Source organism: Salvelinus sp. IW2-2015, linkage group LG31 (genome assembly GCF_002910315.2).
Source record: "Salvelinus sp. IW2-2015 linkage group LG31, ASM291031v2, whole genome shotgun sequence".
Lineage (NCBI taxonomy): Eukaryota > Metazoa > Chordata > Actinopteri > Salmoniformes > Salmonidae > Salvelinus > Salvelinus sp. IW2-2015.
This window is the reverse complement of record NC_036870.1, coordinates 5833190-5859931: the sequence shown is the minus strand read 5'-3', so window position 1 is coordinate 5859931 and position 26742 is coordinate 5833190. Positions and strand designations below refer to the sequence as shown.

The following is a 26742-nucleotide window of genomic DNA, read 5'->3' as shown; positions in this document are numbered from 1 at the left end:
CAAGGATATACAGTAGCTAGCCTCATCTTCCATCACCCATTCCTTCTCTCAGTTCACTGTTTTGTGGAGATGTAGCTAAATATTAGCTTACCAATAAATAATTATAACCTGATGGCGCCTCTAAAAAAATAGATGACACAGGTGACCTCAGAGACATGTTGTTCTAACAGTATCTCACATGAACAAAAACCAGACTAGGGCCAGCACCTTAGCGACAGCATTTGTAACTATATTGCTAAAAGCAGCAGAASTGTTCAAACTAGTGTGGTCTTTGTGTAGTTGAATCATTGCCTTTCAAACTTGGTTCTCCAATGTTCTTTGCGCTTAGGCCTGGCTCACCTCACACTAATGACTGGTCAATGATTAGCAGGCCATTATTGTAGGCTTTTCAGTATTAACCACACAGTCTAGAGCAGGGGTGTCAAACATAGCAAACAGGATGGACAGACTGGACACTGGGASCTTTACTTATCCAAGAGGCAGCTGAATTTACATGGAGAGGCTTTTTGAATACCATGGTCTAGGATATGTTTTGCCTCTGAGACATTGTGGATATGGGCCCTAGCCTTTACTTTGGTTTACCTGCTGCTCATTTACCCATGACTTTTACTCTCCTGTCTCCTCTTCTGCTCTTGCGCTCTACGCAAACTTAATTTGTTTACACAAGCATCCCGGTACTGTTTCAAAACTCCCAGACTGTCAATAGACTCCATTCATCTCGTGCAAAAAACTGGAGTATGTCCCAAACGGCCCTATGGGTCCTGGTCAAAAGCAGTACACTACATAAGGAAAAGGGTGCAATTTGGGATACAGTCCTTGAGTAAGGTGGCCAGGTAATAAGACACACTAAGGCAGTGAGCCTTTATACACAGGCACACCCAGAGATGGACATATGTAAAACATGGTTCCGTAGGAACACCACAACTCACAGAAGACTGACAGAGAATGAATGCCTCACAAAAAAACTCATTTTTCATAAAATAAATATTCAAACTTCCTCCTCTATATTTCCCCATTTAATGTAAAAACCTACATGAAAGCAATGGCATGCCATATATATATATATATATGTACATCTTGAATAATAAGCAATTGACAATGTCACAAATGTCACAAATTGTTATTAGGCTACTCAGATATGCGGCCATYGGCTAAAGACCCAAATGTGACACCTCTGGAGAGGTAAGCCTATTAGGGGTCACCACTCATAAGGAGCTGTAAAAACGCAAATAGGCTAAGCTAGTGACAAATAAATAAACATTTTTCATTGAACAAAAATATGACAGAGAATATGAAACTATTCTGTGAGGTTAGACAAATACTAATCCAGGTAATGTAACGGTCGATGTGAAATGAACTCACCATATTCCGACGACTCCGAGTTCTCCGAGTTCTCTTCCTTTAGGTTTTTACCCATTTTCTATCCTTCCCTCCACCTCTACTMGTTTATAATCGTGTAAAACGTCTAAATGGCCAAGTAAATCAAGTCGAAGTTAAATAATAAAAACAAGTATAAAACAACGTTTTAGAGAGGTGTTACCTAAACTTAATGCACATAAAAAGCAAACTTGCGTTGAATAAATCTTTCTCCCTCGAGCTCCAGTAACTAGGGTTGTGACATCACGAACGCACCTGTTGTGTGACGCGCACCTGCCTGCACGCGCGGTGTAGCATTCCCGCCCCTTGACCTCCCTTTACTAAATGCCCCCTGCTGTTTGATGGGCCTGCATGTAGTAAATGAAATAGCTTTTTTTCTGATTATTTGGCTGTATGCCTATATAATATATTTAGATTTAAAATACCTGAACAAAACACATCTGATGACATTTCAGTTCAAAATGATAAAATTGTGTATGATAATGTTTGAGACATACAGTGGCAAGAAAAAGTATGTGAGCCCTTTGGTATTAATTGGATTTTGGTAAAAATTGGTCTTAAAATTAGATCTGATCTTCATCTAAGTCACAACAATAAACACAGTCTGCTTAAACTAATAACACACTAATTGTATAGTTCTTGTCTATATTGAATACATAATTTAAACATTCACAGTGTAGGTTGGAAAAAGTATGTGAACCCCTAGGCTAATGACTTCTCTAAAAGCTAATTGGAGTCAGGAGTCAGCTAACCTGGAGTACAATCAATGAGACAAGATTAGAGATGTTGGTTAGAGCTGCCCTGCCCTATAAAAAACACACAAAGTTTGAGTTTGCTATTCACAAGAAGCATTGCCTGGGTCTCAGAAGACYCAAGATTAAGAATTGTTGACATGCATAAAGCTGGAAAGGGTTACAAAGGTATCTCTAAAWGCCTTGATGTTCATCAGTCCATGGTAAGACAAATTGTCTATASATGKAGAAAGTTCARKACTGTTGYTACTCTCCGTAGGAGTGGCCATCCTGCAAAGATGACTGCAAGAGCACAGCGCAGAATGCTCAATGAGGTTAAGATGAATCTTAGAGTGTCAGCTAAAGACATGCCAACATCTCTGATGAGTCTGCGATATGTAAAACACTTAACAAGAATGGTGTTCATGGGAGGACACCATGGAAGCCACTGCTGTCCCAAAAAAAACATTGCTACACGTCTGAAGTTCGCAAAAGAGCATCTGGATGTTCCACAGCGCTACTGGCAAAATATTCTGTGGAAAGATTAAACTAAGTTGAGTWGTTTGGAAGGAACACACAAAACCATGTGTGGAGAATAAAAAGGCACAGCACACCAACATCAAAACCTCATCCCAACTGTAAAGTATGGTGAAGGAAACATCATGGTTTGAAGCTTCTTTGCTGCCTCAGGAACTGGACAGCTTGCTCTGACGGAAAAAGGAATTCCCAAGATTATCAAGACATTTTGCAGGAGAATGTAAGGCTATCTGTCCACCAATTGAAGCTCAACAGAAGTTGGGTGATGCAACAGGACAACAACTCACAACACAGAAGTAAATCAACAGAATGGAAAATACATTCTTCTGGAGTGGCCCAGTCAGAGTACTGACCTCAACCCGATTGAGATGCTGTGGCATGACCTCAAGAGAGCCGTTCACACCAGACATCCCAAGAATATTGCTGAACTGAAACAGTTTTGCAAAGAGGAATGGTCCAAAATTCCTCCTGACCGTTGTGCAGGTCTGATCCACAACTACAGAAAACKTTTGGCCAAAGTAGGGTCAACCAGTTATTAAAACAAAGGGTTCACATACTTTTTCCACCCTGCACTGTGAATGTTTACAAGGTGTGTTCAATAAAGACTTGAAAACATATTGGTTGTGTTATTAGTTTAAGCAGACTGTGAATGGTCATAAAATTTGATCTGATCTTATTCTAAGTCACAACAGACAATTTGAGGAAGTCCAAGTAATTCCAAAGGGTTCACATTTCTTGCCACTGTAGGTTGACCCTACAAATACAAACATTTTATTTAGATTTGAGGGAGTGACTTTTCCTACCATCACACTAAGAGCCCTTCCTTATTGCTTTGGAAATGTTTAATGTCTCGCCCATGTTCTTCAGTTCACCACAACATGAAACCTGGCACAACCCAACCAGATAGTGATTAACATAAGTCAATTTGACAGCCTTCTTTTTCTGTCAGTATTACTGAATATGTTATAAAAGCAGAGTTCATGCTCCCTTTCCCATMATGAGTTGTAGAATATTCAACACGTCCCAAGAACCCTGTCAAAGACCAGATTAAGGTTCAAACTCAAATAAAGACACAGATGGAATGTTACATTAAAYCGCTAAAACTTTTTAGCAATCTATGCCAAAATTAGAACCACAAATTCTCTGGTGTGTCTGGGCTGCTTGATATTCATTGAGTTGTAGGAATAGCAACACTGCTGAAACAAATGACAGTGGATCCATTTGTAAAATTTTAATCAAATGTATTAAATGACAAAACAAAGTACATTTTGTATAAAAACAGACTTCAATACTACTCGGAAGTCAGCTGTCGGTAACTTTTTCAATTAATTAACAAGTAGACAGTATCATGRTAGAGTACTGTGAAATAAATTGTTCAGTATGTATTTGGCACAGCATGTGGTGAGCATAACTGGCATTTCATAGTATGCTGTAGTGCCACTGATGTCTCATGGCAAAGAGGCATAGCAATATTATAGTAAAAAAAAATACTGTACCTGTCTCTTATACACATCTAGATGTGTATAAGAGACAGCTGTCTCATGGCAAAGAGGCATAGCAATATTATAGTAAAAAAAAATACTGTACTGTATGTATGGTCTTACACAGAAGACACCTTTTTCAGTCATTTATATCAGATACATGGAAAAAGTTAAGGCTCGTCTACCACACAAACAATAACTGCACAAAAACATATACGAAATGTAAGAGTGAGTGTAGAAACKGAGAAATACATGCACCAGGCCGCAGGGGATGCCTAGAAGTTTCCTAGCATGGCAAGCCCAGGGTCAGTATCCAATTCTGGGCAGGTCTCCAGTCGAGCGAGCCTGCTCTGCTCCAAGGCGATGGCCTCCGCTGAGTGTTTGCATTTCTCTGATCCACACTGGCAGGTGAAGTATTTACTCTTGATGTCCCAGAAGCGGTCTCCATAATCAAACCTGTGCAAACAGAACATTGATCAAATTCTCAGCCTAGAATTACAGTGTACGTCAATATCATAAATCAGTGGAATAAACAATATACTCAGGCCATTTTATTTCTGGTGCAAGAGAAGTTATACATGGAATAGATGCTACTGTTACTGAAAAAGTGGTGCCAAATCATGTTCCACTCTGCTTTCCTAAGGCAGCATCAACACCACTCCACTGGGCGTCCATTTTGTGTCTGTGGCTCAGATCCAAAGTGTGTGTGGTGGGGGTGCAGCTTCTCACCCAAGCTCCTGTCCTGTCAGTATGTCTCGGGAGCTGAAGAAGGCGATGCGGGGGAAGCGCAGGTCCTGGTGCAGCATGAACACCCGCACCGGGATGATGTTGGGGTCGCACAGGTGGTTGATGAAGCGGCTGATGTTACCGTAGTAACGGGCATCGATGCAGTACACCTCCCCGTCCTTTAGAGGGAAGGAGAGAGAGAGGGATGGTGATGTACTTAGTTGCATTGGTAGATCAGTGGTCTGTTTTTAAACTTCTGTGTCTAAATGACAGKAAATCAAAACCTGTTGTATTCAGTGCATGTGACAAATACAACTTCATGTATTTTATTTTTTCATGTGTAATCCCTATGAGAGGAAAAACAGATGAGGTACCTTGTTGTCCAGGTCAAAGAGGTAGGAGTCATCTTCCCTTACATCTGCCTCTGCGTCAGAGATCAGTTCTCCTACGTATCTGTGTGGAGAGAAATGTTACTTCCAACAAGACAATKAACTAATTGATAGAACTGGCAAGACACATTCGATTGGCTAATCATACTAATTTCCTTTAAAATAACCATATACACACTTACTCGCAGATGAAGCTGCCTTGGGGAATGTCCTGTAGAGCCCGWACTCCCCATCCCATCTTCTCTGTTCGGTACAACTGGAGACGCACCCTAAGMCCGAGATAAAGTAGACAAGTGAGATTGTACCAGGACCCAGACAGTAAGATTAACATTTTAGTCATTTAGCAGACACTCTTATCCAGAGTGACTTACAGTAGAAAGTGCTTACATTTTTCATACCAGAGTSACTTACAGGAGAGAGTGCATACATTTTCACACTGGACCCCTTTGGGAATCGAACTCACAACCCAGGCATTGAATGCGCCATGCCCTACAAACTGAGCCACACGGGACAATGTAAATGTCGAACACAACAGCAGACAATGTCATGAAGCAGCATTACCCAAACTCAGTCCAGGGGACTCGAAGRGTTTAGCTGTTTGCCCTAGCATTACACCGYTGATTCAAATAAATCAAAGCTTGATGATTAGTTAGTTATTTAAAAAAAATCAGCTGTATAGTGCTAGGGCAAAAAACAAATTTTGCCCCCCCCTTGGGGTCCCCAGGGCAGCGTTTGGGAAACCCTTTCATAAGGTCTGCAGAGATAAACCCCMAAAAAGTGTGTTTGAGTAAGAGATGAGGGTAGTCATAGATAGTGCCTTCAGAACGTATTCAGACCCCTTGACTTATTCCACATTTGTTGTTACAGCCYGAATTCAAATGGATAAAATATGTTKTATTCCCCCTCACCCATCTACACACAATACCCTTTAATGACAAAGTGAAAACATGTTTTTAGAGTTTTTTTGCATATSTATTGAAAATGAAATTATAGAAATATCTCATTTACAAAAGTATTCACACACCCCTTTGCCATGACACTCCAAACTGAGCTCAGGTGCATCCAATTTCCTTAGATCATCCTTGAGATGTCACTACAACTTGATTGGAGTCCACCTGTTGCCAATTGMATTTTTTGGACCCAATTTAGAAACATACCTGTCTATACAAAAAAACTATACCATGAAGTCCAAGGAACTGTCCGTAGATCTCCAAGATAGAATTGTGATGAGACATATAACCCTTTCTAGAGAGTTGAAAGTTTCCAAGAGCACAGAGGTCTCCATCATTGGGAAATAGAAAAAATATGGAACTACCCAGGCCTAGAGCTGGCCGTCCGATCAAACTGAGCAACCGGGCAAGAAGTACCTTGGTCAGAGAGGTGACCAAGAACCCAATGACCACTCTGACAGAACTACGGAGWTCTCTACAGCACTWCACCAATCTGGGCTTTATGGGAGAGTGACCAAACGGAAGCCACTCCTGGAGTTTGCAAAAAGGCACGTGAAAGACTCATAAGGCAAAAGATWCTGTGATCTGATGAGACAAATCTAACTTTTGTCGCAAAGCGCTATGTCTGTAGAAAACCAGGCACAGCTCATCACCCGTCTAACACCATCCCTACTGTGAAGCATGGTGGTGGCAKCATCATGCTATGGTGATGCTTTTCAGCAGAAGRGACTGGGAGACTGGTAAGGATAGAGGRGACAATGAATGGAGCCAAATCCTTGATGAGAACCTGCTTCAGAGTGCAAATGACATTCGATTTGAGCAAAGATCTACGTTCCAACAGGACAATGACCCMAAACATAAAGCCAAAGAAACACTGCATTTGCATCAGAACAAGAAAGTCCTTGAGTTGTCCTGCCAAAGCCCAGACTTGAATCCCATTGAAAATCTGTGGAAAGACTTGAAGATTGCTGTTCACCRCCACTCCCCGTCAAATGTTTTTTTTGTATTTTATTTATTATATTTCGTCTGACCTCTGCAACTCCCCAACAGGCTCGGCAGAGGTGAAGGTGGAGTCATGCATTCTCCAAAATATGACCCGTCTAACCGCGCTCCTTAACACCCGCCAGCTTAACCCGGAAGCCAGCCGCACCAATGTGTCGGAGGAAACACCATTCAACTGGCGACCGGGGTCAGCCCACAGACACCCGGCCCRCCACAAGCAGTCGATAGAGCGTGATGAGCCAAGTAAAGCCCCACCGGCCAAACCCTCCCCTAACCCGGATGACGCTGGGCCAATTGTGCRCCGTCCTATGGGACTCCCGGCCACGGCCGGTTGTGGCACAGCCCGGTAATGAACCTGGTTCTGTAGTAACGCCTCTGGCACTGCAATGCAGTGCCTTAGACCGCTGCGCCACTCGGGAGGCCACTCCCYATCTAATTTAACARAGCTTGAGAAATTCTGCAAGGAAGAATGGGAGAAAATCTCAAAATCCAGATGGGTATGTCTGTATCAGCTTGGCACAAGACGATTCAAAGCTGTAATCACCAGAACTTGAAGAATATTGAAAAGAATAAATGGGCAAATGTGCAATCCAGGTGTGGAAAGCTCTTACTTACCAAGAAAGACTCACAGCTGTAATCGCTGCTAAAGGTCCTCCTACAAAATATTCACTCAAGGGTGTGAATACTTATGTCAATTAGATATCTGTATTTCATTTTCAATGATGGGGTATTGTGTGTACATTGGTGAGAGGGGGGAAAAAAGTATTTAATCCATTTTGAATCCCGGCTGTAACAACAAAATGTGGAATAAGTCATGAGGTATGAATAATTTCTGAAGGCACTGTATCTAAAATAGTTCTAATTTGATTTCAAAAAGTGTACAGTGGTGTAGTAACAGCTCTTACTTGATTCCCGCCTGCACCACTCTGTTCTTGCAGGTGCGGTAGCAGGAGCAAGCCAGGTTACATTCAAATATGAGAGGCGGTTCAATCTTATTGAACTCCTGGAGCAACCGGTGGTCCTGGTAAACACAGAAAACACATGGGTGAAAGACAAACATAAGATACTGACGAACTCGATACTTAAAAACAACTATAAACATGTCCCCCACAAATGATACAGTGTCCCCCCTCGGGACAAGCTCACTATAGCGCCCCACTTGGGCATCTCAGTGCAATTTTATAAATGCCAGATCWCTATGGCAAGACACATYATTCACCCATGTTTGTCAAAATCAGGCCAGTGGTGTCAGATATTGGTGTGTGACTAACGTACGTACGGACAGATCCATAGTCYCTCCAACGATTTCATTGTAGGGGACAAAAACGATGTTTTAGCCTTCCACCGTGAAATTAGAAATAAACTAAAGAGAGAAAAAAAAGGACAGAGCCCTCCAAATTACCTCGCCAGTCTTTCGAGAGAGATGGCTTGGTGACCGCTTGGAAAGTAAATTCTGTCTCGTATGACTGCTGGGTGTATCACTAACCATGATCAAAAAAGGCAACAGTAAGCATGTAGTCCCTCACAAATAATGCAGTGCCCCCCTTGGGCCAATCAGTGTAGTTTTGTAAATGCCAGATGTCTATGGCAAGACACATCATTTACCCAAGTTCCGTTAAAAACATTTTTCTTTAATAAAGTGGTGTCTGAGACATCACGTGTGTTAGCTGGACTCATAACCCTGAGCATGTGTGACACATTTCAGCACTCTGAGTCAAACAGATCAAGAGATAAACATGTGTCCGTTAAAGTGCCACTGTGTGTCCTATATGAATGCTCGTGCASGTGTTGACAGTGTTCGCTACTTGTACTAAATTGTGTTACAATACGAATATCCTTTGAGTGATTTATATGCATTTATGTGCCAGGCCACACTCATGTGAATGTTTATTGGTCCATAGCAGCCATGTTGTTTTAGGTACTCTAAAGAATATTGCATTGAGAGACYTTAGTCAATGGAGGCCACATACTTTTGTATATATAGTGTATGTGGACACCCCTTCCAATTAGTGGATTCAGCTATTTCAGCCAGACCCGTTGCTGACAGCTGTATAAAATCGAGCACACAGCCATGCAATCTCCATAGACAAACATTGGCAGTAGAACAGCCTTACTGAAGAGCTCAGTGACTTTCAACATGGCACTGTCATAGGATGCCACCTTTCCAACAAGTGAGTTGGTCAAGTTTCTGCCCTGCTAGAGCTGTCCTGGTCAACTAAGTGCTGTTATTGTGAAGCGGAAACGTCTAAGACCAACAATGGCTAAGCCGCAAAGTGCTMGGCCACACAAGCCAGAACGGGACCGCCGAGTGCTGAAGTACGTAGGGTGTAAAAGTAATCTGTCCTCGGTTACTACACTCACTAGCAAGTTCCAAGCTGCCTCTGGAAGCAACGTCTGCACAATAACTATTCGTCGGGAGCTTCATGAAATGGGTTTCCATGGCCGAGCAGCCGCACACAAGCCTAAGATCATGCACAATGCCAATTGTCGGCTGGAGTGGTGTAAAGCTCGCCACCATTGGAATCTGAAGCAGTGGAAACGTGATCTCTGGAGTGATGAATCACGCTTCACCATTTGGAAGTCTGACGGACGAATCTGGGTTTGGCGGATGCCAGGAGAACGCTACCTGCTCCAATACATAGTGCCAACTGTAAAGTTTGGTGGAGGAGGAATAATGGTCTGAGGCTGTTTTTCACGGTTTGGGCTTGGCCCCTTGGTTCCATTGAAGGGAAATCTTAACGCTACAGCATACAATGGCATTCCAGATGAATCTGTGCTTCCAACTTGTGGCAAAAGTTTGGGGAAGGCCCTTTCCTGTCTCAGCATGACAATGCCCCAGTGCACGAAGCGAGGTCCATACAGAAATGGTTTGTCGCGATCGATGTGGAAGAACTTGACTGGCCTGCACAGAGCCCTGACCTCAACCCCATCGAACACTTTTAGGATGAATTGGAATGCCGACTGCAAGCCAGGCCTAATCGCCCAACATCAGTGCCTGACCTCACTAATGCTCATTGCTGAATGGAAGAAATTCCGGTAGCAATGTTCCAACATCTAGTGGAAAGCCTTCCCAGAAGAGTGGAGGCTGTTATAGCAGCAAAGGGGGACCAACTCTATACGAACGCCCATGATTTTGGAATGAGACTTTCGACGAGCATGTGTCCACATACTTTTGGTCGTGTAGTGTATCAAGTTTCGTGCAGATCAGTCATTCAGTGCCAGAAGAGTAGCGTTTTAAGAATTTTCACAGAATTCAACATGGCGGAAGATCTATCATGGCGAACCTTATGGGTCCCTGAGTCAAATTTGCTCCTTGTGAGGAGAGGGACCTATGTACTGAATTTCATAAATTTAATTCAAAAAGAATAAAGGGGGTGACCTTTAAAAGTTAGCATTTTCAATCTCTTGTTATAGCGCCACCATCTGGCCAATCAGTGTAATTTTGTAAATGCCAGATCTCTATGGCAAGACGCATCATTCAAAGTTTCCTCAATCAGGCCAGTGCTGTCTGAATTATCGCGTGTGACTGATGTACGAGCGTACAGACGGAGACAGATCCACAGTTCAACAAACTATCCACAGTTCAATAACATGTCAAATTTGAAGAATGAGAGCAAACKCTCTCTGAAAACCCAGGATATTTACAAGGTTCTAGTTCTTATCAGTTTCCTTAATCAAATATAAACTTCAACACCAAAGTTCACAGCTAGAATGSCTGAATACTTTTACATCCAAATAAAGTGGGATATAAAATAAATTATTTGTCACTAACCTTGTCGTACCAGCAGCGGATACTGAGCTGTCCACACAGACAGTTGCTGGARGAGCAGTCCTCTGTGCAGCTGCAGTGCTGAGGGACAGACACATACACAGATTTATAGAAAGGTAAGATGCATGTATGATCAATGATAATTATCATATGTATCATCTAAAAGGTGTGTGGTGTTACTGTATGTACCTGTAAGTGYGTGATGTTGCGGTCGATGTTCATGGCTGAAGTCTCACAGTTCTCRGAAACGTACTTGTAGTCTGAGGGACATCCCTCATCATCCACTGCGTTCACACAGGGGATAGGCACGTTCTCATACCCYTGGGCTACGTCACTGCTGATGATCTTCTCTGTACGAAGCATACGATTGGCTATCCCCCGCCGCAGCTTCCTGTTTATCTGGAGTGACACCCAGACGGGCGAATCGGAACGCGCCAGAGAAAGAGGGGTGTCCCCTTCCCTGTTCATGATGTCGATGTCTGCCCCCCTAGAGAGGAAGAGCCTGTAGAGAGGGAATAAGCAAACAAAGGTCTGGCTTCCACACACAGCCTACAAGCCACTGATGCAGCCCTTTCAAACATCTATATATTAAAAAGTCTAATAAATCCATGTAATATAGCCTACACATTCACAATTAAAATCGGCAGGTGGTTAGTGGTTAGAGCGTTGGGCCAGTAACCGAAAAGTTTCTGGATCGAATCCCTGAGCTGACAAGGTACAAATCTGTCGTTCTGCCCCTGAACAAGGCAGTTAACCCACTGTTCCTATGCTAATTCCGAGGTGCATATTGAAGATATCGGAACAACTGTCCACATTTACTTTTTGTCAGTYAACAAGATGAGTAGGCCTAACAAACAGCAAAAGCACTAGCCTATGTCAACCTACTATTACCCATAGTACAAAAGTTGACCTATTCTATTCAGTGCAATAAATAAATATTCCAAACATAGTCCGGGTCAGTTGTGGGATGCGATAGATCCCAAATGAATACAACCACTAGCATCAAAARAACTGTTTTAAGCATTGAGCCTGACCCAACAGATGAGAATGTTTATCTTAAAATGTTGATTGCAGCCTCCCGGGTGGCGCAATCGCAGTGCTATCTGTGCCACTAGAGATTCTGGGTTCGAGTCCAGGCTCTGTCGAAGCCGGCCACGACCGGGAGGCCCATGGGGCGGCGCACAATTGGCCCAGCATCGTCCAGGTTAGGGAGGGTTTGGCTAGCAGTGCACGCTGACACGGTCGCCAGGTGTACGGTGTTTCCTCCGACACATTGGTGCGGCTGGCTTCCGGGTTGGATGGGCACTGTAACTACTACCAATTGGATACCACGAAATTGGGGTGAAAAAAAGGGGGTGAAAAATACACACAAAAAATAAACTATTAGGCTATCAATTTATTTATCACATTATAAGTTGGCTATAAGAGCAAATGTTCCATTAGCAGGAAACCACCATTATCAAAAGTGACTGCAAAGGCAATTAAGCATGTAATGCTTTTATTATAAAAGGTGCATTTTTAAAATGGGGAAAATGATCTTCCCCAAACTTGAAACTCACGCGCTGCTTATTTTTGCCAGATATCCGCTGTACAGAGGCCTTAATGTGCTTAATTTTAAGAAGTTAATTGGCCACTTTAGTTGTGGAACTTTACCAAAARATATAGGCCTATGGGCTAGGCTACATGAGGTATGCAAYTATGATTTGAAAAAGTTACCAAAAAAGCATGAGCTGTTTGCCTTAAGTTGGGCTTCATTCACAAGTGATAGTGTGATGTGTGGCAATATTAGCCTATTCTTGATTTGAAGCTGGGCATCATTCACCATAATGTATAGTGTATTCAGAAAGTATTCAGACCCCTTGACTTTTTCCATATTTTGTTACATTACAGCCTTATCCAAAAATAGATTAAAAAAATAATAAATTCTTCAATCTACACACAATAACCCATAATGACAAAGCAAAAACAAGTTTAGAAAAAAAACACAGAAATACCTTATTTATATAAGTATTCTGACCCTTTGCTATGAGACTCGAAATTGAGCTCAGGTGCATCCTATTTCCATTGACCATCCTTGAGATGTTTCTACAACTTGGAGTCCACCTGTGCTAAATTAAATTGATTGGACATGATTTGGAAAGGCACACACCTGTCTATATAAGGTCCCACAGTTGACAGTGCATGTCAAAGAAAAAAACAAGTCATGAGGTCGAAGGAATTGTCCGTAGAGCTCCGAGACAGGATTGTGTCGAGGCACAGATCTGGTAAAGGTTACCTCCATCATTCTTAAACGGAAGTAGTTAGGAACCACCAAGACCCATCCTAGAGCTGGCCSCCCGGCCAAACTGAGCAATCGGGGGAGAAGGGCCTTGGTCAGGGAGATGACCCAGAGCCCCAGAGTTCCTCTGTGGAGATGGGAGAACCTTCCAGGAGGACAACCATCTCTGCAGCACTCCACCAATCAGGCCTTTATAGTAGAGTGGCCAGACAGAAGCCACTCCTCAGTAAAAGGCACATGACAGCCTGCTTGGAGTTTGCCAAAAGGCAACTCAAGGACTCTCAAACTATGAGAAACAGGATTCTCTGATCTGATGAAACCAAGATTGAACTCTTTGGCCTGAATGCCAAGTGTCCCGTCTGGAGAAACCTGGCACCATCCCTACGGTGAAGCATGGGGTTGGCAGCATCATGCTGTTGGGATGTTTTCAGCAGCAGGGACCGGGAAGACTAGTCAGGATCGAGGGAAAGATGAACAGAGCAAAGTACAGAGATCCTTGATGAAAATCTGCTCCAGAGCGCTCAGGACTTGGGGGCGAAGGTTCACCTTCCAACAGGACAACAACCCTAACCACACAGCCAAGACAACGCAGGAGTGGCTTCAGTACAAGTCTCTGAATGTCCTTGAGTGGCCCAGCCAGAGCCCGGACTTGAACTCGATCGAACAACTCTGGAGAGAACTGAAAATAGCTGTGCAGCAACACTCCCCATTCAACCTGAATGAGCTTGAGAGGATCTGCAGAGAAGAATGGGAGAATCTCTCCAAATACAGGTGTGCCAAGAAGACTCAAAGCTGTAATTGCTGCCAAAGGTGCTTCAACAAAGTACTGAGTAAAGAGTCTGAATACCTATGTAAATGTAATATTTCAGTGTTTATTTTTAATACTTTGTCATTATTGGTTATTGTGTGTTAAAAAAGGATTTAATCAATTTTAGAATCAGRCTGTAATGTAATAAAATGTGGAAAAGTCAAGGGGTCTGAATAATTTTTGAATGCACTATATCATTCACAACTGATAGGCTAATATTGTCACCCATCACACTATTCTTGATTTAATTTTGTCTTTACATATACTAAATAATGTGACGTTATTTTATTTAGAATGGACCATTATWAAAAAAAMMRGGGSMRRRGGRAAAAAAWWMMWYCMWKSMMYTWAAATAGCAAATGGAGRACACTTTTCYTGTGGTTCATTTTCATGCCAGACACGTAGGCTATACTTGTGTTTTAAAGTCAAGCAATGTGCTTATTATTAGGAAGGTTGATAAATAAATATAGTAGGTCTAGCCTATAGAAAGCTGATGGGATCCTCTTTTTAGTAGTGGCCATCACTGTTTTCTTACGCAATTGCATWGCCTATAGAAATGTTCCACAACATGAGCTCATGGGCTCTCATGAAGTGTTTGATTAGATTTTCGATCACATTTGCATTGATGTCAGAGTGATTAGAGCGACAATAGTGCTGAGTACCAGGCAGTTAAGCAAGTTTGGTAGGCTACTAATGACCATCAGCAGCATCAGAGCTTGGAGAAGCTTAATTACCGTGACTTAACGGTCACATGGAATTTGACTGGCATCATGACTSGTGACCGCCAGTGTGGCAGTAATACAGTCACCGTAACAGCCATAGGAGTGACCGATGGATGCGATTGACAGGGTATTGGTCTACTCACGTTACACAATCGAGGAAGCCCTCCCTGGAAGCGATGTGYAGGGGAGTGTCCCCGTGCATGTTGACAGAAGACAACGGGCAGCCGGCATTCAGCACCATCTCTGCTATCGTCACACAGCCTGCGAAGGACGCCCAGTGGAGACACGCGTTCATCTCCTAATAGAGAGAGCGAGAAGATTATTTGTATCATCCCAGAGGGACTTGCATCACAATAAATTAATGGMTAGAAAGAAAAGGTATGGATTGGAGTACTACAACCAAATTGACCTATTCCTTCAATAAAKCAAGTATCAAGAAGCAAATGCTGTCGTTTCAAGGATTTGTGACTTGCCGTGCCTTAAAATCCTCCACATCCTCCTTCAAAATGCAGTTTGGCCATTGTATGCCCATACGTTGTTATAACCAGGACAGAAAGCCCTAACCTTGTCTTTGAGGGTGACGTCAGCCCCCCTGTTAAGCAGTGCTCTGATGACCTTGATGTGCTTGTGCTCTGCAGCCCAGATGATAGGAGTCCAGCCTCCACTATCCTGAGAGGGGAATACAACACATTGACTCAGAGGGTTAGGGGACTGGACTATACAGTGGTACTCAAGCCAATACAGCCTAACACAAGTGCTATGGTTCAATACAGTACATGGGACTGGAAGACAGATTAAACATACATGTTTATTCTGGTGGTAATCGTTAACTCAGTCTATTGACTAATTAAGAACTACAGGTAACTAGCATTGCCAAGTGACACATGATACAGTATCTGTTATTGAGTACATTGAATGATTACTATACCTACAAAGGAGGGTGTTAGTGCTACGCATACTACGCACTGCAGAGAACCACATAATATACAGAGGGATAGATTTGTAAAACAAAAACTAAAAAACAGAAGGTTACAACTTAACATCAAATAAAGAGAATTATATTATCTTCATCTGTGCATGCATAGTCTGAATCAAAATAAAGATGTTTAGTTAGCAGAAAAAAAAATGTTGTTAAAGCAATTCTCAGAAAACAGACAATGTGGTCATCGGACATGATGCAGTGTGAAGTATGCAGTCGACAAAGAGTGTCGCAGACTGATAAAACACACACTGACTTGTCGGTTGTTGCCACCCTGTCTAGAGCCCAAGAGTGTTCCTCTCTCGCTCTTCCCCACCTGTGCGTTGATGTCCACCTGTCCCGTCTCCAACAAAAGGGTGACAATGTCCAGACTGCCCAGTTTGGCCGCGTGGTGGAGACCAGTGTAGCCATCTTCTTCCTGGAGAGCAGAGAAGGGGGAGAAGAGAGGGAGGAGAGGGAAAAGAGAGGGAGGAAACGGAGAAAGAAAATGGAAAATACAGAATAGTTGGGGAGGGGGGGCGAAAAGAGGAAAAGCCAATAGGAGAGGCGAAGAAAAATTATAATCTTCACATTTTAATATTGTCAGAAGGTGAGAATTTGATTGCAATCAAGATTGTATTAACATGCCACCTACAGGGCCTAGCTCCAGTTMCTCTATAATAGATCCTACTGTTGACTTCTGAGGTGACTCAAGGTGATGATCAAATTCTTTCAGGTTTAAATCCTTTACGGCTCATGTTACTAGAGCCGCTACTAGTGTTAGCCGACCAGCTCTGGTATAGGGGCTATTTACCAGGCACTCACAGTGTGATAGACGCAGGCTCCACTCTGGACCAGGTACCTGGTCACCTCCACATGGTTGTTGACGATGGCCTCCAGGAGAGGGGTCCTCATGGATTTGTCTTGGATGTCCAGTTTAGCACCTGCCTGTAAATAGACAAGAAAAGCATTTGAGCACTCTGGTGAATAATAACTGTATGAGTGACACTCTGATCCATTTTGGGGGGAATAAGAGTAAAAGGAGTCACTTCTATCATTGAACATAAAAATAAAGAGCAGGGTTGAATGTCAAAACATTCGCAACAGAAAATGTAAACAAGCATTTYWTATTGGACAAGTTCAGGTAGTCCCTCCCCGATTCAGTCGGTTTTCTTCAGTTTGGAGCCTAATGRATATTACCCAGTTGTAATGATTGAAGTGCAAAAGTTGTTCACCTGCACCAGCATGTAGCAGACCTCCAGCAGGCCTCTCTGGGCGGCAACGTGGAGAGCACAGCGTCTGTTCTGGGAGTCAGCCTGGTAGGCTGGGTCTATGCCCTCCACTGAACCAAACAGAGAGAGTAAGTGGAGTGGAGGGGTTATTAGCAGCAGTAGGGGTCAATATCATCTCATTCCTTCACTTATGTGAAAGAACAGTGGACAACAAGAGTTTCCAGAGCAGATGGAGGAGCGATGAGACCAAGCCACTTTAGACAAAATATGCAATCAGATCAGGAATGTCTATTTAATCTAACAGTAAAATACGAACAAAGGACTCCTTATGACACTTACTGAGCATGAGCAGAACCCTCTGCACCTCGCCCTGCTTGGCAGCTGGATAGAGCTGGCGGGGGTGGAACCTCAGCTTCTTCCTCCTGACCAATCACAACCAAGAATCACCACGTGAGAACAGTTCCTATCAGAACTCTGTGTAAAATGCATCTCTCCCACATTCCTATTTCTTGGACTAATCACTGGATCCAACACCATTAAATACATTTCCCCTACATAGCTTTCCACAATTCAGTCAGTTCAGCAAATTTGGAATTTCAACAAAAGGAGGAAAGATGGATGTATTTTCAAAGCATTCAAACAAGACCCAAGTCTAGCCGTAAACAATTCCCATCAATCATTGATTTGCAACAGATAATTCTATTCTATTCTATAAGACTTAGACTATTATTAATCAATTTTATTATTTTGTCTCACTTCTCAGAGTCCTGGGTGAGAATGGCTTTCTGCAGCGCCGCCCTACTGGGCCCGGGGGGAAGTGCACTGGGACAGACTGGCTTCCCATTGGGCAGACAGAGGGAGGGTCCCACACTGTCCACTCCCCCCTCGCCTGGGGGGGCTGCGTTGACAGTCCCTGCTGCCAGAGCGGCTTTGGGGGGGCGCTGATCCTGGTCTCTCTTTACCACCCCACGCATCCTCGCACTGACAGATCAAGAAGACAAAGAGAGAGGGAGTAAAAGAAGGCTGCGATGATTAGGGTGGTGTGAATAACCATTATTTCCATACGAGTTATCAAACAATAGACTCACAGGCACAAGCTCAAATCAATCAATTATCCACAAATACACAACAAGCAGATCAAAATCACCCAATTATTGCACTCCAGCCTACACTTAGTCTTTTCACATATCTTTATCTCCCCCTTTCTCCTCACCTGATAGGACCCACTGGCCCCTTCCCGTTCTTCAGCGGCCACGTGGAGGCCGCCAGGGAGAGGTCAGAGGGGATAGGGGGTGGGAGGGACAGTGTGGTGGTGGACGAGGCGGAAGTGGTGACCACAGTGGCCGCGGATGCTGAGGGGGGGATGGTGACCTCTTGGGCCTCCGAGGCATCCTCGCCACAGTGGGGGCAGAAGAGCATGCCTGTGCCCATGCCCCTGCCCCTTCCAGCCCCCAGCACTGTCACACAGCCCCGGTGAAAGCGGTGGGCGATGCGCTGGTCCGGACAGCACTCTAGGAAGGTGCCCTGGGAAATCAGAGAGAGGGAGGGGTGTAAGGCCACGTCAAACATATACCGTACACGCACAGACTTATAATGCATCTCAAGTGTCTGCAGTGGTCTCTCTGTGTCTCCTCTCCATCTTTACAGATTAGAAAACACAAGCTAGGTCTAAGGTGAATACAATATGGAGGTTGTCTACTTAGGGCTGTTGCGGTGACTGCCACACCGGCGGTCACGAGTCATGAAGGTAGTCAAATTCCACATGACCGCTTAGTCATGGTAATTAGGCTTCTCCAAGCTCTAATGCTGCTGCTGTTCATTAGTAGCCTACCAAACTTGACGACTGCCTGGTACTCCGCACTCTATCGTCCCTCTAATCACTCTGACATCGATGCAAATGTAATCGAAAATCTAATCATGAGCCATGAGCTCATGTTGCGCAACATTTCTGTAGGCTATGCAACTGCGGGAGAAAACAGAGTGATGGTCTCTATTAAAAAGAGGAGGATCCCATCAGTTTTCTAAAGGCTAGGTCTACTATGTTTATTTCTCAACTTTCCTCATATTAAGCACAAGTATAGTCTACCTGGCTGGCATAAAAAAATAAACCACGAGGAAAAGCATCCTCCATTGGTAATTTAAGTGCATAGATGACATGTATGTTTTCCCGCTGCCCCTGTTTCGATACAGGTGCATGAGAATGGTCCATTCTAAATAAATAAAAAATATCACATATATTATTTAGTATATGTAAAGCCAAGATTAAATCAAGAACAGTCTGATGGGTGACAGTATTAGCCCATCACTTGTGAATTATATATTATCACTTGTGAATGATGCCTAGTATAAGAAACCATGCGTTTTTTAGTGACTTTTTCGAATCATTGTCACACACATAATTTAGCCTAGCCCACATGCCTATACGTTTTAATAAGATTTGTATCACAACTAAAATGGCCAAATAACTTCATAAAATTAAGCACATTAATCTGCTTTACAAAGGGTGTAGAGCCTAACTGGTTTCAAGTTTGGGGAAGATAATTTTCACCATAAAAATGCACCCTTATAATAAAAGCATTACATGCATAATTGCATTTGCAGTCACTTTTGATTATTCCGTTTTCCGCTAATGGAATATTCTCGCTTATAGCGCATTGCTGCGCTTATAATGTGAAGAAATAGCCTAATAGTTTATCAACATTTTAAGCGAAACATTCTGATCTGTTGCATAAGCCACATTGCATAAAGGTTTTTTGATGCTAGTGGTTGTATTCATTTGGGATCTATCGCATCCCACAACTGTCCCAGACTATGTTTGGAATATTTATTTCTCGCACAGAATAGGTTGACTTTTGTACTATGGGGGATAGTAGATTGACATAGGCTAGTGCTTTTGCTGTTCGTTAGGCTTACTCATCTTGTTGGCTGACGAAAGGTTAATATCTTCAATTTGCACTTTGGAATTGGATAAGGACGCACTCTGTTGCGTCCCCGATGTGTCAGTCTTTACTTGTAGCCTGTGAGAAAGACCCAATCAGTGACTGAGAGCCATGTAAGTGAGAGGCGCTTCGGATTGCACAGCACCCTCAGGGAAAAGGGCACAACGCAGCACGCCGGGCCACAAATGGCATGGATTTTTTTAGGGTGCATTAAGGCCCCAAAGGGGATGCCACCGTGAAATTCGATGCATTATCAAATGCTTGTCAAATTGTGAATGAGAGACTATTGGAGTGTTCACAGCCTGCGCAAAAAAACAAAGCAGAGCTCATGCCTTTCAAGCAACTTTTTTTTAAATCCTCATTAGCGTCTCATCATGCAGCCTTACAATGTATTAAAAATCAAAACATAGCCCAACGTTTGTAGAACAACTAAAGTTACATGAATAACTTTAAATGAAGCATAAAGGAGGACCTGTTTCTTTGTTAACCGCTCAACACAGAATAGCCGCATGTGCGCACTCCCTCAAATCGCTGAGAAAATATCTTTATTTTATTCAGCTTTGTTCAATTGTATTCTTCATACTATAAAATAATATAATTCCAGGGAATTATAAGATAATCTTGTCTGCTAAATTAACTAGTGTAGCCCACAGCCATATGGCATAGCCACATCAGGACCTAACATAAGGACAACTCAGARTATGCTATTCTGTTCTTCTGAAATAGACTACATTTTCTSCATATCATGCTTCTTTAAACCGGTCTGAAMTAAATAATGGATTCATTGTGAAGGTGTAGGCCATACTACATGGATGTATTATACTTTTAAAAATGGCTTTGTAGGCGGTGTGTGGAAGCCAGGAGATGCTAAATGTGTTTATGTTAATTAACAGTCAATTACCGTGAGACCGRCAGTTATTTGCTTGACAATCACCAGCTGACGAAATTTCGTGACTGCCACAGCTCTACGCCTACTTGGAATTTCTTTTCACCTATCCAGTTCTTTGACATCAGATAGTATGTTTGATTGTGGGGGGGTGGCACAAAACCTTACTGCGATACAGAAGTATCCACATCCAGGGCAGCAGTGATGTTTGACCATATGTGACCGATGGCTTTCGCACAGCACAATGAGGGAAACCCGACTGGACGGCCGCATGGTCTCCCCCTTCTGAATGATATTGGTACAGCCCACCAGCTGCGAAAGACAAGAGGGAGAGGAAAGTGAACAATTGAAAGGGGAAGTAAATAGTGAGTCATATGTTGATTCCAAATGAGCTATGTGAGATGGAAAAGCTTACCGTGTTGCCCCTATATTCATTTAGCAGCGACTCGCAAAAAATGGCCGCCACACCCAAAGATATGATGCAAAAAAAATCTTTAAAATAAGTACAATAGATAATGGAGCTATATCTTTTTTCAATAATATCATATTTGAGAACTAACAATCACCAGAATAAAACCTAGACAGTCAGGGAGAATCTAAAATTCCAAAAAATGTAATGACATTGATTTTGTTATAACGTTTGAGTCACTTAGATAGCATAAGAACACGGCATAAGCCATGGTAAAAGGTTCAGAATTGTAGGAAAATAACTTTAAAACAGCAACATTTTGTATGTGCAGTCGGAGCCCCCCCCCCCTCCACACTAACTTTGCCACCACTGCTGATAAAAATCCTCGGGAAAACACAGCTTCACAGAGACTACATGTGCACAGCCACACACAAACCTCTCCGTTCACGCTCTCTGTGGCCATGCAGAGTCTGTTGGGCCGTCTGCTGGCGCTGTCTACGCGTGGTGCCTCCATCCTGCAGCTACACAGAGGCAGCTCCTCCAGACGCTCCGTCTCCCCAGTGTCACTGCCTTCTACACAGACATGCAGATATGACATTGCCTCATCGGTGTCATATGGTACTATTCACTGTAGCAGATAATCAGTGCTATTCACTGAGAACCATATCATGGCTTTAGTTATGTACGCAAATCATGTGTTCACAAGACATTAATAGTAGATTTGTGTCAAAGTTACAGGACGCATACGTCAAGCTAGGATTTGACCGTGAGAGACCACGGATAAAGACTGTGTGTGTATTGATTGTGTATTGTGTGTGAATACAGTCTACCCACCGTGGTGAGGTGAGAGTGTTAGGTTGTCTGTTGCCGCGATGTCCAGGGAGCCCAAGGCAACCTCTGTGTACTCGCAGGACCCACCAAAAGTAGCTGCTGCCAACACTGCTGGAAGTTACAACAGACATTAATCATTTACAATCAAATAGCCACTGTGGTGATAATGATAGTGGCGACGATAAGACTATTTATACAAACKAATAGATCTCCCTGTCACTCACCTCTTCCTGCCTCTACTCCTTCGGCTCTCTCTCTCCCTTTGCCTCGCCCGGGGCGAGTCCATGGCGAATCACTGCTCCCTTCGTTCCTCTGGCCCTGCCTCTGTGGGTCCGATTCTGAGCTCTGAGGACAAAGAGGGTTTGGTTGACCGGCAGAGGAACAATGCTTTGACCAAATAAAAATGATGTTCCAGCAAGTGAATCTTATGAAACACATGTTGCCTAAAACTGCCTGGTAAATGATTGTAGCTTCCAACTCTGACACAGGACCAGTAAAACTACTCACATGATCTGACATGTTACCAGATGCATCTGCATCTCTTTCATGTAGCCTTTCCTCTAGTCCACCATCTTCAGACTGCAAAAGGAAAAATGGGAGGTACACATATGGAAAAAGAGCAACGTACAGTTTCCTTGTATCTATTCAAAACTGTGGCTATTCAGCATTAATGCTTTAACTGGTACACCAAGAGAAAAATATCAGAAAAACATTTTTATCTGTATTTAGCCTCAGTATAGACCATATATGAAAAATGTGTTTGAATGACTTAAACTTCGATAATTAATGCATCGCAAACATCTCAACCAGCCRGGTGCCCAATACTMATTTTGTATTGGAATTTGCAGAGAATTTTAAATAATCTCAAAAATGATACATGTATTTATGTCTGCTTCATTTACTTATAAATGGAAGATTGGCCAAGTTAAATGAGGACTTGATATCAAATATTAAATTTGTGTGTCAAAATATGAATATTAGAATGCATGTAAATGTATGCATTTACAGTTTATATGCTTAGAATACCAGTAAAATTACATGTACGGAATGATATTCTGAAACATATTGAAGATAACAGGCAGACAGTGAATACTGATATGGATTTGAAAGGGTTTTTGTATTTGCACAGCCTAAAAATCCCATAACAATATTTCTCCACTTTCCATTGTCAAAAGCTTTGACTTAATATCATTCCTTTAAAATGGGCAACTCAACTGCCTAATAGAGCATATTTTTCAAGAGTTCCTAAAATTGTAAAAAAAAACWAAAAAACATAGTGACTTAACTCATCCTTAACTTATGTTTTAGAGGTCAATAACATTTTATGTTGTAATTTCCCATTTTATACACAATTAGTACAACAACAAAAAAGTATGGTAAATGAGGTTCAGTTTTGCTCACGTTCACATCCTGGTTTTCAACCATCTTTGAAAGCGTGTTTCAAAAAACATGGCAGTCCGATAATGAAAACCACACGATTTTACTAAATGGCATTGGTTGAGATGATAAAATATGCCTAACAACATAAATATGTTTCACTTAGTTTAAAATTGGTTGTCAAAAGGACCTCGCCTGGTTGAGCTGCCTGTTAATGGGTTTTAATTAGCCTCTGACCTTGCAGTCGGAGTAGGCTGGGTCCGTATCATCTCTTGCATAGGGGTTATAGAGAAGAAACTCGTTCTCATCTGCATCCTCCAGCCAACTGTCACGCCGTCTCGCCGCCTCTCGGAGTACATGATCTGGCTGAAATTCAAGTAACAAAAACAAAGTGTTAGGTCAGGGTCACTACTTAATATCTCAGCATGAGACCTATTATAAGCAACTATTATCTTCATTCTCTAATAAAGCACGGACACAGCCTTGCCCAGTCTTTACCTTCTGCTCTGTGCCTATAGCGCTCTCTGCCTGGACCAACCTTCTCCTTTTTGCTGCTGCCGAGTAAGAGACAAAAATAACGTGACAGGATTCAAACTCAACAGTAAGTAATCTTACATACAAACATTTAAAAAAAAGATTCACCCATTTTAAAATGTTCTATTATATTTGTGCATCTCTGATTCTCGGGGAAAAACACATCGTTCCAGGCTATATTTCTGCCTGCTTAAACGGTGAATAGCTCAGATACACATGAAATGACCCTGGGAATCAATAGAACATCGCTCAAATACAATATAACATTCAAATGGGTAAATCTTTCATTCAAGTCAATCTAAATGTATGCAATATTTCCATTGACCAGTATCACTGTCTGTCGCGAAGCTGGTCGTGGGGTCTGTGGGGTTGACTGGCACGATTGGTGACTCGATGCACCTCATCTGAAAGGCAACAACTCAATGGATCAGATGGTCATGAAGGGGACAATGTGACAGGAATAAAATTACTTCCGAATGGTAAAATAAYCTGATTTTCAACACACTAACTCAAACATAAGATATGCCCTTTTTGATTGACATCACTGTATAAGTGGCTATTCTAAAAAATATAGCGCTACTACCAGCCATCGTCTTAGAAGACTCACCTGTGTTGGGGGAGGTCTGTTCATAGTCTTGCGAGCACGGTGTATCTTTACTGTCTGGCCAGGGACAGGAGGCGGAGAGGAGGATGAGGGAGGTGGCAGGAGAGCTTTACTTCCAGGACCAAAAACACTCATCTTTGCTCTGCCAGAAGGAGAGGAAGTGGAGGAGGAGATTGAAGAGGAAGATGTGGATGGAAGGCTCTTCGCTGCATGTCCTGTGGGGGGGATAAACGAAGGAATCATAGATTAAACCAAATGATGAAAACTAAGGMWAAGAGAGAAAGAGAGAGAACTGACAAAGAGATAAACATGAAATCAACGTTTTTGTAACCATGGATAATAGATAGATCAATCTTTACCTGCGAGGGTTCTGACTGACACAGAAGAGGATGTTGTTGATAGTCGTTCGCTCTCCTCCCCGTCTTTCGAACCATCTCCCTGAATCTCCTGAAATAGCGACTGTGACAGCCTCCCACCCATGGGCTCGGTCTCCTTGGTAACCACTGCTGTGTTGGTACTTGCATCACCTAGGAAACATTCAAAGCCTCTGCATCAATATGCACAGCATATACACAGCTTTATGTGTACATGTCTGTATGTATGAATATAGACAGATATGTCTAAATCTATACATTCTCAATGTACATCCATACCTTCATCCGACTGGCTTGAGAGTCTCACTTCAGGATCAGGTTCCAATGCATCACTTTCAGACAACTCCTAACATTTGGAAAACCAAATACCAGAGCAGAACCACATATATCAAGCAGATGAAGGAGCATTTTGAATTTATTTGATGTGCAAAAGTTGCAGATCACATTCCAAATCAAATACTGAATGAATAAATGCAACCGTAACAAGACAGATTTTAATATCCATAATAGTTAGAAGTGTTGTCCATATCCTCCAGAGGTTGTGTTGACATTGTAGTGAGTGACACTGGAAAATGCACGCACGCGTAGAAATTAAACTATTCCTATTGTATTCACGAACCTAATAGCTGGCTACTGAAGTTGAATGTGAAACATTTTAGGACCACTGAAAATGTTGGACACTCAATCTCCACAAAACGCATTGCAAAATGTAGGAATATTTGCTATGAATGTTTTATTGTGACCCTTTACCTAATCTTTCAGAGCCCTTTTCTAGCTATGTGGCTAGCTAGCTAGCTAATTGTTCAAGGAGGGCTGCCTTTATGCTAGCAGAATGCAAGAAACAAGACKTTGCAATCAAAACAACAAATTGCTTGTAAAGATTGCATTTCAGGTATGCATCTTCAAGGTATTGAATAACTGGCAAATATGCAATGTCCATAGCCATTGTAAACTAGCTAGTTAGCTAAATAAAGCTAATATTTCTTTACCTTGGACGTTTTCTCAGATGCCGACATGTTTCCAATAAAATGTGACGTATTTTACGTGGTGTGCGTAAACGTCCATTCTCCGCCCCTTTGTTCATTGATTGGCAGAGCTGACTGAACTAGTTCCAAGTCAGTTTGCCAAACTCGTAAAAAGGATGCGTACTGGAAAAGTATGGAGCCAGATACCTGCCAAAAGGTTGAACGTACGGATCGTAAGAAAAGCCATACCTAAATTGTTTGGATTGTAAGAAAAGCCATTCGTGAAACATGAACGTAAACGTTAAATTTCATCTGTGAACATACAAACACCATCTTACGATTACAGACAACATTTTAGACTTGAGCAAATCTTGTGTTGCAATTCTGATGTACAATAATACCTTTCAGAGTTTTGGCAGTTTCATCTCACCAACAAAAAAAACATACACCAAACGGTTTGTGAGGAGTGCTACTCAAACAAACATAACGCATTATAAATATAACGCAGTATAAAACAAACGGAAGTCAGGAAAACCGGAAAGCGGTATCCTTCACATTTTCAAGTTAAAAGTCTCCATTCTATATTACTCCTGTTGAGTTTACCTCACATTTAAGGTAGCTAATATAATGGATGTGTTTGCCAGCGCAAGTCTAGATAGCACTAGCTGTATTATGCTTACAACAGTGAAATTTCAGTCCGCTAGGTGTATCTCTACAGCATGGACATATCTCTTGGTGACGTGGACATCCCCATGCATGCACGACTAATTCAATATTGCACCATCCCATTCTCTGGGCTCTGTCTGCAATCATAACCAGTATTATATACCAGGAATAATAGATGTTTGGTGAATCTAGGAATT

At 42.4% G+C, this 26742-nt stretch overlaps 2 protein-coding genes and 1 long non-coding RNA gene across 6 annotated transcripts in view; 1 reads left to right on the top strand and 2 right to left on the bottom strand.

The window, feature by feature from the left end:
- LOC111955469 (choline transporter-like protein 4) overlaps positions 1-1666 on the bottom strand; it is a 39545-nt gene extending 37879 nt beyond the window's left edge. Inside the window, exon 1 of the mRNA XM_070436275.1 lies at positions 1363-1666. Coding sequence (XP_070292376.1) covers positions 1363-1417 — 55 coding nt within the window. The 5' untranslated portion in view covers positions 1418-1666. The remainder of the gene's footprint in view (positions 1-1362) is intronic.
- A 2365-nt stretch (positions 1667-4031) lies between these two features.
- On the top strand, positions 4032-4338 carry LOC139023415 (uncharacterized). The gene is made up of 2 exons (XR_011474549.1): positions 4032-4122; positions 4215-4338. It is a non-coding gene; the product is annotated as an uncharacterized lncRNA (long non-coding RNA).
- On the bottom strand, positions 4182-25979 carry LOC111955849 (histone-lysine N-methyltransferase EHMT2). 4 transcript variants are annotated; one of them, XM_023976193.1, is made up of 27 exons: positions 25904-25979; positions 25194-25260; positions 24900-25067; positions 24544-24755; positions 24262-24340; positions 23901-23956; positions 23640-23768; positions 22533-22604; positions 22250-22370; positions 22029-22136; positions 21631-21767; positions 20954-21097; positions 18174-18484; positions 17717-17941; positions 17300-17382; positions 16964-17070; positions 16554-16676; positions 16066-16167; positions 15335-15439; positions 14914-15068; positions 11152-11464; positions 10966-11043; positions 8099-8214; positions 5424-5510; positions 5227-5305; positions 4856-5031; positions 4182-4582 (listed from the first exon to the last, which is right to left on the bottom strand). In XM_023976193.1, exons 1-27 carry the CDS (start codon positions 25928-25930, stop codon positions 4402-4404), a joined length of 3561 nt encoding a protein of 1186 aa, XP_023831961.1. In that variant the 5' UTR covers positions 25931-25979; the 3' UTR covers positions 4182-4401. The 4 variants fall into 4 exon arrangements, with proteins under 4 accessions (XP_023831961.1, XP_023831964.1, XP_023831962.1 ...); XM_023976196.1 differs by having other exon boundaries at positions 21631-21764; XM_023976194.1 differs by having other exon boundaries at positions 22029-22133.
- Between the last annotated feature and the right edge of the window lie 763 nt (positions 25980-26742).